Source organism: Stylophora pistillata, chromosome 4 (genome assembly GCF_964205215.1).
Source record: "Stylophora pistillata chromosome 4, jaStyPist1.2, whole genome shotgun sequence".
Classification (NCBI taxonomy): Eukaryota; Metazoa; Cnidaria; class Anthozoa; order Scleractinia; family Pocilloporidae; genus Stylophora; species Stylophora pistillata.
Genome location: NC_142522.1, coordinates 43,969,957 through 43,987,572, shown reverse-complemented (window position 1 = coordinate 43,987,572; position 17,616 = coordinate 43,969,957). Strand labels below are relative to the sequence as shown.

The following is a 17,616-nucleotide window of genomic DNA, read 5'->3' as shown; positions in this document are numbered from 1 at the left end:
ATACACGATCCTCGCAGTGGATAGCGCTATTTAAGCAATAGCGAAAATCAGACCTGAAAAAAATCAGTCCCGTACAGGCCTGATTTTTTTCAGGTCTGATTTTCGCTATTGCTTAAATAGCGCTATCTACTGCGAGGATCGTGTATTATATGTATCTAATACCGCAATACAAAATATATGAACTTCATATATTTCATTGTATTACTGCAGTACTGTATGGCACTTTTGTAGGGGAAGTGATGCAAGAAAAATGGAGCATGTCTAGGAGAGGGGTCTTAGGGCAGTTTTCCGTGACTGGAACGCTAACTATAGGCAGTTGTTAGAATGGGCTAAATTGCCCACCCTAGTGAACCGTAGATTGCAAGATATAGCGACCATCATGTATAAAGTAAAATTTAAGCTAGCACCAAGCTATATACAAGATTTATTTTCAGCAAATCACACAGTGTATAACTTAAGAGTTAAAGAATTTACTATTCCAAGATTTAACTCTATTAATTATGGCAGGCATTCCCTTAGGTATTTAGAACCTGTGCTATGGGCTAAGCTACCTTCCCGTATTCGGACGTTGAATTCACTAGCGGGTTTTAAGAGGGCAGTTAGAGGAATGGATTTGGAAATGTTAATGGACGATGGTGGCTGTGTGGGCTGCTTGGTTTGCAGTGCATGATTCTTAGTTATATCTTAGTTAGGCTCAGACTATTCCTCCCCCCCCCCCTCCCACGTCTTAAGGAGCCCCTAGCTTAATTCTGCTGACCACAAATTTTGTGCTATTTATTCGTATATTTCATGCTATTTAATCGTCTAGTAATACTTAGTTATTTATTATTTTATTTAAATTATCTTGTTGTGTCCTTACTTAGTGGTTTTATTACTGCTATTTTATAAGTGACACATGAATAAAGTTCATCATCATCATCATCATCAATTCTGGCTTCAAATCCTTTTGTAGAAACTAACCACATTCGCGCTGGTTATAAAAAATTGCAAAGACTTCGCTTGTTCAAAGTCGAGCAACGTTAGTTCTTTACTCAGTATTCCCAAATCGTTAGGTAATGTCTCCTATCTTCGCTTGTTTCATATTTCATCCTGTGTTATCGGTGTTTCCTATTTATTTCATTGTTGTAATTAGTTGTTACGCTCTTAATGTATTATGTCTGTAACCTTCATTCTAGAAATCACTGGCAACTAGATGCATGCATGTTCAAGTTTATTAAATTTCTTTACGTCTCCGAATTTTTGCTGGTGCGTTGTTAACACCTTGTATCATAGGTCTTTGTAGTCCCACAAGAACAAGCTTTTCCCTGGATCAATTAATTTATTTGTCATTTTATTTGGCCACTGAGTATTTCGATATATCTTTGATTTGGCATTTTCAGTTCCTCTACATGAAAATCTTCTTCCTCTTTCATAAAAATGAATTCTTTCTGAGACAAAGTGAAGGAGTGGAAACAGCCAACTGAAAGATTATTTTTAGTCTATCGTTTCTAGATTCTTGTTCGACCACATAACTAGAGTTTAAATTTAATTTCTCGATATCAATGTATGTATTGTATTTACGAATATTAATATTTATACAGGGTAGCCCAGTTTAAGAAATAGCTAGTTTAAATGGGGCCTTGTGAAACAATAATACCCACCCATCCCATCCCATCCCAGAGGAGGACATCCATCACACAGTAATCTCGCGCGTGGGAAATTAACGTCTCCTACCCCTAACCCTGCTGGAGACGGGGCCTACGGTTTATTCGTCCTTATCCGAGAAGACTAGAATATCTATCCATTTCTTGATATTATAAAAAGGTAGCAAATTCTCATCTGTTTTTTTAAGACCATGAGTATTGGTCTGGCCGGGACTCGAACCCTCGACCTCCCGCACAACACAATCCGGTGGTCTAACCAATTGAGCTAACCAGGGGGCGGTTGAAAAGTTCAAAGATGATGATGGCGCGAGTTCTCTAGAAGCAGCACAAGGCGCATTGAAGCAAACCCAATGCAGTGGTGGATTGTTTTCAAAACTCAATCGAAAATTGCTCAGGGTTCACATGATCAGTGAACAGAGACAAGTGGGTGACGTGCCTATCATTTATAAACAACATCTTTAAAAACCGCAAACAATAAGCCAACAGTGAAAACAACTGACAACTTTAGTTTTAGAATGAATGGCCCATTGGCCTTGCAAGTCAGAATAATCATGTTTTTCCATGCTTATTTCTTTCGAACTCTCTCTTTAATATTTCTATGAAAACCATCGGTGTTGAAATTGTTCATATGTCGTCGGTTTTACAAATTTTTATGCTACATGCGCATGCTCTAAATAGCAGCAGTCTGTAGTTAGGGGCCGACCATTTAGCTTTTGAGGGGCTGGGGGGGGGGGGTTGGGTGATTTCTGGTCATCAAGAAAGTTTTCTCTAGCAACCTGCTGTGCAGGATATTTTTTTCCGATTTTTTGGTACATTTTTTCTGTTACATTTGGGCTATATGCAATTTTTTTCTTCCAACAAGCTCTTGTAGGAAATTTTTTTTCAAAATCACCCACCCCCCTCTCAAAAGTTAAATGGTCGTCCCCTTACATCTGTTGAGGCATGTCTTAACATTTCGCCGACTTATTGTAATTATAAATTTTTTGAATGCCATAACAATAAACCGACAAAGTGATTTACAAATTCGCTGTCACCAGTAAAAAGACAAACATTTATCATGCAATTTAAGTCAAAGTTAATTTTTACTCAACTAGTTTTCTTTTGTTGTTTCGCTCACCTTTGTAAGTTGCACAAAAGTATCGTCCACTATTGTTGTTGCCGCAAAGTAAGCGGGCTGCACAAACATTCATCTTCATGATCAGTCTGTATCTGAAATAATGGCTTGGTTAACAAGTCACTTTTGAGATAAACTCAGCAAAAATTAGCAGAGTAAAACGGTGAGGAACAACTCAAGATCACAAAACTTTCAGCCGGAAACCGCTCTGATCTAACAACAACGGAAAAAAACCTGAGAATTTTGCTCGAAATCGAACAAGGACTTTTTCGACTTGACGAACATATTCATAATCGCGTTTTAAGATTTACACAGAATGATTTTTGAGAACGCCTTAGCAAAGAAACTGTTCATTGTTCCATAACACAAAGGATGCAAGGCACTGGGAAGGCAGGTCAAAATAAAATTATAATCCATAAAGAGTTGATGATATCGAAATTGATACGCATCGATCTTATAAGCCCTTTCCCACACATAATGGGCTTGATACGGAAAATAACAAACAACAAAAATAATAATGAGCACAAAAATCATCTTAAGCAAATCTTTCTCCAGGTCTGTGTTTTCGGGTTTACTGTCTCTCCGGTTAGTCTGGTCGAGCAGAACACTTCTTCGTTCCTCCATTCTCGTGCAGTCTCGTAACTCTTGGAGTTCAGTTTCCACAACACAAGAGGATGTAACAACCAATGAGTCGCGATTTCTCCTTTTAATCTGCACAATTCGCCTCCTCAAGTTCCAAGCCACTGCTCCGTAAGATGCCAGCATTATCACATAAGGTAAAGCGTAATTCAAGATGAATCTAATAATCGCATAGTACCCATTGTTTGCGATAGGCAGCTCGATGCATCCGCCATTTCTAAAGCTGAGACCGATGAAAAAGGGGAAGGCGATTGCAAATGACAACAGCCACAGCCCAGCTATGGTTAGAATTATAATCTTCTTAACTAATGGTCCACGTGGAAGTGGATTTACAATGAATCTGTAACGATAGAAAGCGATGGCAGCCAGTGAGTAGGTCACAACGAGAAGAGCAATGACTTGGAATGTAATCAAAACGCAGGTGGCCTCTTTAAGAACGGCGTTTGCTGTAGGCTGCCGGCTCGCAAACATGACGGCCAGACAAATGCTGCTTAGAATTTCTGCGAAGGCCATGTTAGCGACGAGATGGTAGGACAGAGGCTTACGGGAGGGTATGGTCCACACAGCATAAAACACCATGGAGTTGCCGATTATACTGGCCGAGATGATCACGGAGAAGAGGGTCACACGGAAAATGTTAAGAGCTTTTGTTTCTTCATACTGTTCCAATTCTATCAACGTAACGGGTTCCACGATGGAGGGCTCGGTTGAGTTTGTACTGTTTGTAATGTTGAACGACATTTTTGGTCTTTTTTAGTTGACACCTTCAAAGGTTTAAAATTACACTGTTAGATCAGAATATTTTGATCACTAGTGAGCTTTCGTGCCACTTCAAAGTTTAAGGAGGGGAAAGGAACTATTTTAGCTTCACTGAACAAAGAGGCTGCTTCAAAACTTGAATATCGTTGAATGTTTAGCAGTGATGTCGACAATAATTAAAACGCGATTTTATGCCGACTGTTAACCAACAATTTGCGTTAATTGTTTGGTTTGAATATTTGGTGTCACAAAGGAGCCGATTTTTGGACATTTTGTTAAAGTGATGTTTACTTTTGTCGCCAAGTTCCATTTAGAAAACAGATATCAATTATTAGAGTTAAGAGCGTTCGAAATGAGATAAAATTATTTCTCCTTTCTATTTTCATATCCAGCTATTCTTCTGAGAGTCATCTTTGAAAAAAAAGTTGTCTCAAATTGTTCACTGTGTATGCTATTATTGCAAAGCCGAATAAAATGTTTTGTCTGAAAGCCGGCACTATTCTGCGCCTCTAAATTTTTCTTTATTTTGGTAGGGCACGGTAAATTTTAATTTGAAACGAACGTGAAGAACTCATTTCAGTGTATTTCTAACCATTGACAGGCCAAAACACGAAAGACAATACCATGAAACATTGTCTCTCCTTTCGTAAGCAAAACTTCAAGAGGCACTATATAATAATTTAAAGTAAAACATACTTCATTCTGTTCTACTCTCGAAGTGTCTAGTAAATGCACTTGACAAGCTGGTCACGGTATTAGGTTGCGACAGAAATTTCTCTTCGGAACTTGAAAGGCCCGATTGAATGAGCTAAAATAAAGTACTTTGTATTATATACTACCTACCGCTCACTCCTACAGTTTCGCTGCGTGCCTCTACTTGTCTTTCACTGTGACAGCCGCCGGTTGACTAACAAAGCTCAACTGAAATACTAATACCCAACGGACAATTTTCACCTGCATAAAACACTGTTTCGCAAATGCAATTACAATTCAGCTCTAAAGCTGTCAGAATATAAACCAATGGAAAAGGCTGAGTTTTACGTAACTTACCATTTAAGATGACATTTTATTTCATGTTCGTTTTCGTGCAGAAAGTGTTTTAATTAGTACGTCCTACTAACTTGAAGAGTTTTGTTAAATGCAATACCTCCGATAAGAAGAAGGTCCTTGTCTCAACTTCAATAAACCGATATTAAAGAAAGCATATGCGGGGGAAAAAAGGGTTAGCGCACTTCACTAAGTTTCGTTTGTTTTCGCTATCAAAGTATTGAAAGCTGTTCTTTCGATGATCATCGGAAAAATAGTTATGACATATTTTAAGGTACGGGTATACCGTTTAACCGCCATATGTACACATATTTACCAAAGAAAGAGGATGACACATCGATCGCCTCGGATCTAAAAGTACTGAACACAGGAAGTGGAAACACATGTGATAACACGAGAACAACTATAACCTCTGAGGAGCTCTGTGGAAAATGAAAACAGCATTAAAATTCTGTCATGAATATTTTCAGTGGCTTAAAACTCTTCCCTACTGAATGAACTTTTAAGGTTATTTTTCTTCAGCATGAAGAGCATTGATTATTAACTACCTGCATTATATACAGGAACGAAAATTAAAGTCAAACTGGCAACAAACAAATTCATTCTAAAAGCAAATACGAGATTGCAAGATGTCATTGTTCACTGAACAACCTCCTCCTCAAGTTAGAGAATCAGAAAACAATTAAAATATCAAAACAATTGAAAATGAGAGTTGTGCGATAAAACCTGTTGTTTTTCCTGACACTGAGCTTTATTTAGTTATTTCAAATCGATAGGATACAGAATTAAATTCGTTCAACCCTTACCATCTAAGCGTGTTTTTTTCTTTCTTGATTATTAGCCTACATGGTGAGTTTTGCTGAAACTGAATAGTCAAGCTCTGAGAACACACCGACACGCCTCGGCAATATGATTCCAAGTAAAGTCTATATGTGACAAAACAAATTCAAAAACTACCTTCAAATTATGTAAACAAAGGAATAAAGGGTGAACGTTTCTAAAGGAACTGTGGTGCCGCGCCGGTGGGGGCATAGTTAATAGAGTCCCCTCTATCAACTATGCCCCCACCGGCGCGGCACCACAGTTTCTTAAGAAACTGTGGTGCCGCGCCGGTGGGGGCATAGTTAATAGAGTCCCCTCTATTAACTATGGTGGGGGTAACAAGGTAATTTGGTTATAGCGAATGGAATGGAATTCGTTCTGACGAAGGGTTAACGCTCAAAACGTCAGCTTTTTAACTCGTTACGGTGGCCAATTTTCAATTTCAACTTAGTTTATATAACCAAATTACTATGTAAACAAAAACTCCGTTGTCTCGCCTCATTGACTCCTGAAGTTGATAGTTTCGAAAATTTATTTCTTTCCGTAAGGGGGATTATTCTCCAATAATAAAAATTGTGAGTACTTCCTAAAGTAAATAAATGATTGCTATCATGACCGTTATTTGTCGTCGACACATTAGCTCGTTGTTGCTGAAGCTTGCTGATATTCAAATTAAGAGCTGAGTGATAGAAGGACAATTTGTCTCAACTCTGAAAGGCTTTGAAGTGCTATCAATTCTTAATAACTTTCGTAAATTCGCTGTAAATGTCGAATTTCAGAAAACACCCATATCTTACTGTCGACATCTAACTGATGGCGTTCACCACAAACGTTTAAATGTTTCTTAACTGTAACAGTGAAATAATATGCAGATTAGCCACCATAGATTATAAAGTTTTTATATATCTTTTTATAGCAGCAGTAGCACAAGTTGTCTTTGATGGAATGTTCAGCAGGCAACCGTGGACGATACTCCTACTCTTGTACGTTGGATCAGCGATGATCTGATCGGCCCAAAATAACGAATATGAAATATAAATATAGAGGCAAGACCGATAGATAAGTATCTACTTATCTACGTTGTATCGGTCTTGCCTCTATATTTATATTTCATCTTTGATGGACAATTCTTTGCAACGCTCTTTTTCAGCCTCTTGGGAGTTATCCATCGGAGGAACTCAGAAATATTCACCTTCCTTCGCATCATCCAATAAATGAATATTTCCATTTTTTTCAAACCCAGCTGAGTGGAACAAGACGTTAACAATACTGTTTAGAAGTTACCTAATTTTTGTTCGTTGAGATTGTTCTGTTGAGTAACTTATGTCTCGAGTATTATAATCAAACGTAGGTTTTAAAACAAAGTTTTACAGTAAGATAGGTAGGCAGAAATGTAATCATAGAAAAAAAAATGTCAAAATGAAGCGGAGAAGCCAAACCAGCCAGACTAATTACAATTCATTCATTTTGATGGTGCTTTCTTCTCATGAAGATGTTACTTCCTTCATTAAATGAATCTTTGCTAAAACATGACAAGAATATACCAAAACCTGCTCCAACATGGACGCTTAAGGCTGAAAGGAAAAGCATTAAATCTTCGCTTTAAGTAGGAAGAGTCAAGGAACTGTATGCAAGAAAACGATTGTAATGAACTATCGAGGAAAGGTTCTTTCTTTCATATGCAAAAATTTCCCGTCTGCGTCCTTTTTGAATATAAAAATAGCGATGGCAATCACTGGAGACAAAAAAATTACTTTCAAAAAGCTGGTCTTGTCCAACGACCGCTCGGGAAATTTCACTGCAAATCATGGCGCAAACCGTACGGCTTCTCTACACAACAACAAACAATTTATAATCAAAAATTTTCGCAAACGCCGAATTTTTATTCAGCCCGAGAATGCCGTTGCTACATCTGAGGAAATTGAAATCGTTATAGATAATTACGGATACCGTAACGAAAGACGGACTGGACTGTCCGCTACTCAAATCTTACTGAATTTGCAAGCAAAATTTTAACCTAGCTTTGTTTGGGGGAGAAAAACACGCGAAATATCGATTGGGACGTAGAAAGGGCTTTCAACAAATCTTATTCCCTCATACGCCGTTCAAGAGTTGCCGAAGTAATAAAAGTGATTTGGATATATCAACAAAGTTGAAGTGGTAAATTGGCCACCGTAATGATTACAAAAGCTGACGTTTCGAGCGTTAGCCCTTCGTCGGAGCGAATAGAGGAATTGTGTGCTTTTAAAGGCAGAAAATGGAGCTACGTTATTGGTGGGAGCATGGCAACGAGAAAAACATGAATAAATTAGTGGAATGAAAAGCGTTCGTTGATCCCTCTGGGATTTAGACTGCCGGTTTGAAAGATGAGCTTTTGTTCAAGATATTTACGGCTTTCCGTGCCTCCTAAGTGCAAGGAAAGACCGCAGATTGCCATATGTTGCTTAGAATGGTTAGGTAAATTAAAATGTCTAGCGACTGGTTTCGATGTGTCCTTGTCATTCCTTTCCACGTCTCGAAGGTGTTCTCAGAATCGGTCACCTAGTCTTCTGCCTGTTTCGCCGATGTATATCTTTTTGCAATAAGTAATAAAAGTGAGTTTCTATGTATTTTTTGAACGCAAAACGTGCGTTAAGAAAACTCACGTCAAGTAAAATTCAATAGCACGCTTTTTTGTGTGTGAAAAACGCTGACCCGTGCGAGAAAGTTGAAGGCTGTTCAACGCACCCAAACGTTCATTCTAACGACATTTTTTAACGCACGTACATGCGCGTGGACAAAAACGCGACAGTGAAGATCTGGCTCGATGGCGTGACATTTTGCCGATCGTTCCGGGTGTTTTTCGATTTTCCTTTAAATCAGAATTTTTCCCCAAGAAAAGCCCCTCAACTGCTTACAACAATTGGACAAGCCGCATTTCAATTCATAATAGGCCATTTTACAGTTGTGTGCTTAGTTGCCAAGCCTTTGATTCAGAGTGAGGCTAAAAGATGAAAGCCGTAAAAATCTTGAACAAAAGCTCATCTTTCAAACCGGCAGTCTCAATCCCACAGGGATCAATGAACGCTTTTCATTCCACTAATTTATTCATGTTTTTCTCGTTGCCATGCACCCACCAATAACGTAGCTCCATTTTCTGCCTTTAAAAACACACACAACCCACAATTCCTCTATTCGCTCCGACGAAGGGCTAACGCTCGAAACGTCAGCTTTTGTAATCATTACGGTGGCCAATTTACCATTTCAACTTTGTTGATATATCCAAATTATAAAGATGACCTTGTTGTGATAGAGACATGTATCTAGTTAGCATGATAACAAAGTGATTTACATTTGAAAGGCAGCAAGGTTTGTATCATAACAAGGTCATCTCTAGCCTCACTCCCATTCAAAGGCTTGGCAACCAAGCACACAACTGTAAAATGGACTATTCGCTCGACTTACTCAAAACTCGTTATAGTATCATGATGCCTTTCAACCATGCTCTCATGAAACTCCTCTGCACGTCAAGTTGATTTTAATAAAAAATTGAAAAGCACGTTTTCATGATGGTTATCATATTATTGTTTAGATCGGATGCGTATTTACCTCCTGTTATTTCCTTTGAAAATAATCAATGATCACCTGAAATTGAAAGAGCAAATACCTAGGTCCATCTCATGAACGAAAATTCAGTTCTGTCATTTGTTAGAATTTAAAGGAATATTACCTATGTACAGTCTGTAGTTTGACCTACTTTGATATTTGTCTGCAAATTTGCAATTGAATCCGACGAATATGTAATGTTTACCGACTGAAGGAGCATCTGAGAGATATATGAAGGAACATTCTCCCTTCTCTTTCTTTCATTTACCTTATAAGACCTTATTATTCTTGAGCCCTATCAGCCACAAACTACCTCGAGTTTCTTGACAAAAAAATTGAATTCAGTGTAAGGTGTTTTGACTTCTGATTGTCACCATGTCTGTGGCCTGAGGGTATTTACAACACATTGACTAATGCTCAGCATTAAATGCAATTACACCAGTCTTTTATTTATGATGATTATCCATGCAATTTAGTCGTCTCTACCCTCCTGACAAATAATTCAGGGAAGAAGGATACCCTTGCGATGGTGTTTTTCCATTGTTCTCGAAGTTTTGCCCCCTACTGTTCAACAGATATTACATACATACATACATAATTTTATTTGATAACGCAGGTTAAAAATTTACGCAACTTTACAGCTGATGTGGACCTGCCTAAGTAGTTAGTCTATAATTATATAAAATACCATTATGATACAATTTATAAGTTGAATAAATTAAGTAAACCGTGAAATTTTAGTAATAGTGAAAATTTGGTTTCATGTCATGTATAACATCTCCCTTCTCAAAATTAATATTCCTGACAGTTTGCTTGGATTGTTTTAAGTTATATATAAAAATAGACAAATTTGGAGAATCTTTAAGATTATCTGGTAGTGAATTCCATGCTACTGCAGATCTATGAGCAAAGGACCGATGACCCAGTTCAGTTTTGGGCCTATTAAGTACAACATTCAGGGATTTCCTTAAGTTATAGCTGTTAGAGTTCTTGGTCACCAAACAATTAATTTCCCGCAACCCTAGATTATAATAAGCATTATATGTGATAGTTAAGATACGGAGCTTATAAAAATACCCTAAAGGCACCCAGCCAACCTTAGAAAGTACATCACTATCCTTAAAACTATTTGGTAACTTATGAATCAGCCTAGCAGCCCTGATGTGAATCATTTCTAGATCTTTAAGCTTGGGTCCAGACCCCCAAATCACAATTCCATATAGAGCACTTGGAATAAAAAGTCTCCAAGATAGAAGTAGATAGGAAATTTATTCGTCTCCTGTAACTAGAACATTTGCAGGCGCGCACCTGGCGCTGATTTGGCTGCTTGCTGAAGTGAGTATCTAGACATCTCTAGATCTGTGGATAATTTTCATTAAAATGTGCAATGTATTACTAAAAATGTAATAAACATCATTTATTTCATATTTCAGGTCACTTGTCCTCTACGCCCGCTAACTAGAAGATTCAACTGACTGTATTTCTTTTTGCCTCCTATAGGCGCATTTTTTTTAAGTTCCAGCCCTTCCAGAAAAACTCACTGAACGGAACTTTAATTTACAGTTACTGATTACATCATCCTTAAATCAAATTTAATCAGCTGCGTAGCATTCAACCACCGGAAGCCTTTATTCCTACATACAGTGATTGAAAGAATAAATCGTCTGACACACCTCGTTCAACGAATTTAGTGAACAGAGAATAATCTATATAGGTTCGACTTTTAATTCAAGTTCAAACGTTGCATCTCACATGTGCCGAACTTAATGCATGAATTATAGGAGATTATTATGATTCATTTATTACCCACAACTCGCCAGGAGTTCTGCGAATGCCATGCGCGAAAAAGCCAAAACAGCACAAAAAAATGGTGGGAGACGAAAGAATTTGTAGTTCTTGCTTTGCAAAGACAAAATTTAGTTGTTTGACGTGTGGTGATTACTTTTGTATGAGGTGTTAGGTTTTTGAAAACGAAGAGGGCACTCCTGGGTGGAAAGTAGGAAAATCTGTGGCATATTGTGGGTCGTGTCTCAATGAAATGATGGAAAGTGAATCAAGTCAGAGTATCATGACGAGAAGCCAAGATGACGAAGCAAAAGCAAACAGCAAAAGAAAAGCATCAGCAAAACAATTAAGCAAACGCTCAATAGACGTCTTCGTCTAGCAATTAAGTAGTGCGCCTGGGAATATTGACAGCGAACAGAGTTGAATGCGACAGAGTTAAATTCGAAGGTTGAATCAAATGTTGCATTTAACTATTTTAGCCGACTAAAATAGGAGTTAAGTTCGGCACGTGAAATTCTACGTTTGAATTGGGCCTAAGTAGTTTTCCTTATAAAAGGCGAACCTATTTACAACCAAGGCCACAAATGGGATATAGTAATTCTGAAGAGCGTTTATACGCAATGCACTTGGCGGCAAGAAGTCGTTATTTAAGACGCCAATCGGAAAGGCTGCTTTGCTTTAATTTGTGCTTGCTGAAAACGATCCGCAGTATAACTCAGCTTTGATTACAGAGTGCTACGTCATTGGAGGTTTCAGTTTTACAGTTTTCCTGTGATTTTCACAGGGGGTATTAACGCAAAATCTCGCACTGACGTAAATTGTATTTAAGAAATACTCTGACATAATTACCCCTTTGGACCTAGCTTACATCACTCATTGTAATAGAACAGGCCGGACGAATGCCCCGGCCGGACCAATACTCATGGTCTTAAAATAAGTGAATTGCTGCCTTTCTATAATATCAAGAAATGGATAGATATTCTAGTCTTCTCGGATAAGGACGAATGAACCGTAGGCCCCGTCTCCTTCAGCGTTAGGGGTGGGAGACGTGAATTTCCCACGCACGAGATTACTGTGTGCTGGATGTCCTCCCCTGGGGTGGGATGGAGTAGTGCAAATACAAACATTTGTCCACGGACAAGTTTTTTAAGTTCTCGAACCCTTGAACGGAGGATTTCCCCTCAGAAATACACATTACTCGTAAGATCTACAGAGAATGACTCTTGAGAAAGCCTTAGCAAAGAAACTATTCATTGTTCCATAACACAAAGGATGTAAGACACTGGGAAGGCAAATCAAAATAAAATTGTAATCCATAAAGAGTTGATGATATCGAAATTCATACGCATCGATCTTACAAACCCTTTCCCACACATAATGGGCTTGATACGGAAAATAACAAACAACAAAAATAATAATAAGCACAAAAATCATCTTAAGCAAATCTTTCTCTGGGTCTGTGTTGTCGCGTTTACAGTCTCTCTGGTTATTTTTGTCGAGCGCGACACTTCTTTGCTCCTTCATTCTTGCGTCCTGTCCCAAATCTTGTAGTCCCATTTGATCTTCGATTTGAACAACACAAGACGATTCGGCAGTCGAGGTCCACTTTCTTTGGTTAATCTTCACAATTCGCCTCTTCAAGTTCCATGCCACTGCTCCGTAAGATGCCAGCATTATCACATGAGGTAAAGCGTAATTCAAGATGAATCTAACGATCGCATAGTACTCATTGTTTGTGATAGGCAGCTCGATGCATCTGCCATTTCTAAACCTGAGACCGGTGAAAAAGGGACAGGCGATTGCAAATAACAACAACCATGGCCCAGCTATGGTTAGAATTATGATCTTCTTAACTGGTGGTCCGCGTGGAAGTGGGTTTACAATGAATCTGTAACGAAAGAGAGCGATGGCAGCCAGTGAGTAGGTCACAACGAGAAGAGCAATCACTTGGAATGTATTCAAAACGCAGGCGGCCTCTTGAAGAACGGCGTTTGTCGGATTCTGCCAGCTCGCAAACATAACGGCCAAACAAACGCTACTTAGGACTTCTGCAAAGGCCATGTTAGCGACAAGATGGTAGGATAGAGGCTTACGAGAAGGTATGCTCCACACAGCATAAAAAAACCATGGAGTTGCCAATTACACTGGCCGAGATGATAACGGCGAAGAGGGTCACACGGAAAATGTAAACAGCTTTGGCTTCTTCATACTGTTCTATCCACGTAATAGATTCCACGGTGGAGGGCTCGGTTGCGTTTGGGATGTTCGTATCGTTGATGAACTGCATTGTTTCCTCGTCCTCCTGCACTATGTATGCCGACGACCATCAAATTTACCACGCAGGAGCAGACCAGGCAGCTGTGACATCCCAGTTAAAGGACAGTGCCAACTTAGCAACAACGTGGTACAATTCTAACTTATTGGCGGGAAACCTCAAAAAGTACCAAGTTTTGAACTTGGGCTCCACTCAAAATGACAGCAATATTTGCGTGAATGATGTTGTGATTGAAACTAAAGATAATATCATACTTCTAGGAGTAGTGTTGGATTCTAAGCTAAATTTCTCTGAGCATGTAATCTCTATTTGTAAAAAAGCCAGCCAGAGAATTGGTGTTTTAATGAGACTACGTAATTTAATTCCTATGAAATCTAAGTTAATATTATTCAAAAGCGCGATATTACCATTCCTCACGTACTGTCACCTAGTGTGGCATTTTTGTAAAGCGAGTGACACTCGAAAGCTTGAAAGACTACAAGAAAGAGGACTTAGAGCGGTTTTCAAGGATAATAATTCTAGTTATGAACAACTATTAGAGAAGGCAGATCTGCCAACACTACTAAATAGTCGCTTACAGGATCTGTGCATACTTATGTATAAAGTAAGGCATAAACTGTGCCCTGCATATATAAGTAACATCTTTAAAAAACCAAATAGTAATTACAATCTGCGGCAAGCAGATTTCTCTATACCTAGGTTTGAGACAGTCACCTATGGCAAGCACTCTATTAGATATTTAGGGCCTAAGCTATGGACAAAACTACCCAAGAGTATCAGGGACGTCACAACCCTAACGTCGTTTAAAAGCAAGATACGCCAACTCAATATAAGTGAACTTTTAGATGATGGCTGCGCAGGTTGTAGCCTTTGTTCATTTTGACTTCTGTGTGTTTTTACTATAAATCTCTTAATAAGTTAACTATAGATATTTTATCTACTACTGTATTTAGTTTGTATATTCTCCCCTAATTGGTGTCCCCAAATTAGTAGGGGATTTGTTCCCTGGCTAGACGGTTTTTTGACACTTTAATAAAGTTTCTACTACTACTACTACTACTACTACTTGTTGTGGATTTTTCTTGTCCTCTTTGTTGACACCTTCACTGCGAGAGAGATAAGCATAAAAAAGATACTGTGTTGAGAAGCCGTTTCGTTAAAGACTTTCCCGCAGTCTTACTCTCGACTGTTTTGAACGTCACAAATGGCTCCGAATTTTAAACCCGTGAATATATGAATGATAAAGTTTATTTTGGTTTAATTATAATTAAATTTGTTATTGCTGTCCTCGTATCTTTTATCTCATATCTCAATATACACTAGCTGATGATCGTTATAACGACATCTTTGTTGAGTACTGAATACATGTACCGTATTTATTAGATTAAGCGCCCAGGGCGCTTATTTCATTTTTGGACTTTCAGGGTGGGAACTTATTTCATTTTTGGACTTTCGGGGTGGGCGCTTATTCGCGGTGGGTGCTTATTCGAGGCTGGGCGCTTATTAAATTTTCACCATTTTCAGTAAGTAAAACTGAAACAATGAAACTAGAGCTTGTAAGCCATTAAAGAAATACCGTATTGTAATAATCAGTACCCGTATTCCTCTTGTGTACTTTGTTATTATTTTTTGGGGGGGGAGGGGGTGGGCGCTTACTCGAGGTTGGGCGCTTAAAAAGTACTTTTTGGGGGTGAGGTGTTGGGGGTTGGCGCTTTTTAGAGGTTGGGCGCTTATTAACTTTTTCTACCATCAGGGTGGACGCTTATTCGAGGTTGGGCGCTTAATCGAATAAGCACGGTGACACGAATGGCGCCAAATTTTCAGACTAGTGACAAATGAATGACGATTCAATGATAAATTATAATGCTGCTATTGTTAAAGATCTCTCCAAGAACAGCGCTCGTATACATGGATATTACAAACAGCTGGTACAGGGCCAAAATCAATGCGACAGTTTTAAATCACACAAACTCCCAGTGATTCCCGAAATACATTCGTAGGCTATAAATAAGCCTGTAAACATTTTATTTGGTGTAATGATGCCATAATATTATCAGAGGAAGTCATCGTGGTAAATTATTAAAGATATCCAACTTATAGACAGGGATAAGGCTCAATTCTGGGCTATCTGCCATTTAATTATTATAAGGACCTTAAGCAAACAACGACAGCGACGGCAACGAGGACCTGGATAAACAAAAGATCTAATTGGCAAAACAATCGCTCACCACGCGCGTTTTAAAACTTAATACATTTCTTAGCCATCCTTTGCAAAACAACAACGTGAACTCACCAAAATTTGCATCGTCTTCAAACCGAAACCGCGACGGCAAATTAGTTTAATTTCCACTTGGAACTCAACGCTATTTTTATACGTAAGGTTGAGGTTGAGGTGTGGCGCCGTATGAGACGGTAAATACATAGAGCCATTTTCAAAATTTTAATTAAAAACAGAAATTTGTTGAGAGCACTAACCGTTAGCTTCTTCAAAAAATTGAGAAGCACCTCGGCCTTTCTTCACGTTACTCACAAAGCTCCCAATAGTTAACATGCTTTTTTTGCTACGGCGCGTGTATCCAAGAAGCACTGTTGCACACTTGATTAAAAATCAACGACACAAGTTAATGCTGTAGGGTTGTTTGCCAGGGTAGATCAATATCATCAAATTTTTGTCTTTTAAATCGAAAGAAATCGAAATTACTTTCCTGGCCTAGGGTTCGTTTCAAACCACACTTACAAAATCCAGATTCAAATTTCAATTTTTTTGTCTGCCATTATTGTAAACTCTATGTCTTCCAAAACAACGCTCACGATATCTCGATATCGATATCTCGATATCGATATCTCAATATCGATATCTCAATTTTTTGTCTGCCATTATTGTAAACTCTAAGTCTTCCAAACCAACACTCACGATATCACGATATCACGATATCTCTTAAAGATGACGCAAGAACCTTCTACTTGTTTATCAGAAAATGACCTCTCAAGCCCGATGAACTGAACACTGAATTTCAGTAGAGAACTGGAGGTCCTTCCGATAAAATATCAGACCTTTTATCTTTGTAACTAAACGTACCATGAGAAATTAAAGCAATCCATGAGTTTCCAGTCTTGACACAGAGGAAGTTATTACTCAGTGTGTACTTAGCTTCTTGCCGGTCATTATGGATAACATTTTGAAAGGTGTTACCTTAAAAGTGTTCGAATACGTGAAGAAAAGCAGACGCCCACTGCTCCCTTAAATGTGTTCAAGTATGTGAACAAAAGCAGACGCCTATTGCTCCATTACGGAATGTGTTATCCGATAAACACCTTTGCAACGGAAGGAGATGAGAGTCTGAAACGAAAGCAGGGATAATAACCACAATGGCCATCGTTATCTATGCAAGGTTAACTGTTTTCTGTTGGTTTTCTGATCGAATACGGTTCTGACTGCTAAGATCTGCTTGGATTTCCAGATTTAACAACAGGCTGCCTAATTAGATTATGTCCTGATGTAAACGACAACGTGAGCCTTGAGGAATAGATATGTCCAAGGACAAATATATACACGAGCATGTTTTTGCTCCAAATGAAGGCTGTCGTGTTTAGTTTCCTAAAAATATTTAGCAACTCGCAGGAAAAGGTGTTCATGAGTAGCTTACCTTTTGCTGCGTGCAATCAGTCACTTTTCAGTGTTCTCTGTTACGATGTTACGAACAAACGAAAATGTTCCTTGGATGTTTTTCAGTTTGAGTAGGGAAATATTTGCTCACGTGATCCTTTTAGATCAATCACGAGCGAACAAAAATATTAGATGGGTTATTTATACGAAGCATTTTTAAGAGGTTTATGAAGTCAAGCATGATGTCATTAATTATCAAAACCAAGGTGTGGATTATTTACCGAGGCCAAAGAATCGCTATAGGGTTTCTGTGGGCAAAATAGGAAAGTTTTCAATTTTT

At 38.5% G+C, this 17,616-nt stretch overlaps 1 protein-coding gene, 1 long non-coding RNA gene and 2 pseudogenes across 2 annotated transcripts; all 4 read right to left on the bottom strand.

The window, feature by feature from the left end:
• Nucleotides 1–406: 406 nt before the first annotated feature.
• Nucleotides 407–6,159, bottom strand: LOC148733928 (putative G protein-coupled receptor tkr-1). Its single transcript, XM_088758969.1, has 3 exons — nucleotides 6,009–6,159; nucleotides 4,999–5,624; nucleotides 407–4,160 (listed from the first exon to the last, which is right to left on the bottom strand). The coding sequence occupies exon 3, from the start codon at nucleotides 4,135–4,137 to the stop codon at nucleotides 3,058–3,060; it is 1,080 nt and encodes a 359-aa protein (XP_088615095.1). The 5' UTR covers nucleotides 4,138–4,160; nucleotides 4,999–5,624; nucleotides 6,009–6,159; the 3' UTR covers nucleotides 407–3,057.
• A 4,066-nt stretch (nucleotides 6,160–10,225) lies between these two features.
• LOC148733927 (uncharacterized) lies at nucleotides 10,226–12,271 on the bottom strand (annotated as a pseudogene).
• Nucleotides 12,198–13,697, bottom strand: LOC148733926 (substance-K receptor-like; annotated as a pseudogene).
• A 1,980-nt stretch (nucleotides 13,698–15,677) lies between these two features.
• LOC148733925 (uncharacterized) lies at nucleotides 15,678–17,397 on the bottom strand. Its single transcript, XR_016000778.1, has 2 exons — nucleotides 17,317–17,397; nucleotides 15,678–17,009 (listed from the first exon to the last, which is right to left on the bottom strand). It is a non-coding gene; the product is annotated as an uncharacterized LOC148733925 (long non-coding RNA).
• Between the last annotated feature and the right edge of the window lie 219 nt (nucleotides 17,398–17,616).

Bases quoted from the DNA above. Each gene is read 5' to 3' on its own strand.
- LOC148733928 (XM_088758969.1), bottom strand. From the start codon at position 4,137: ATGTCGTTCAACATTACAAACAGTACAAACTCAACCGAGCCCTCCATC.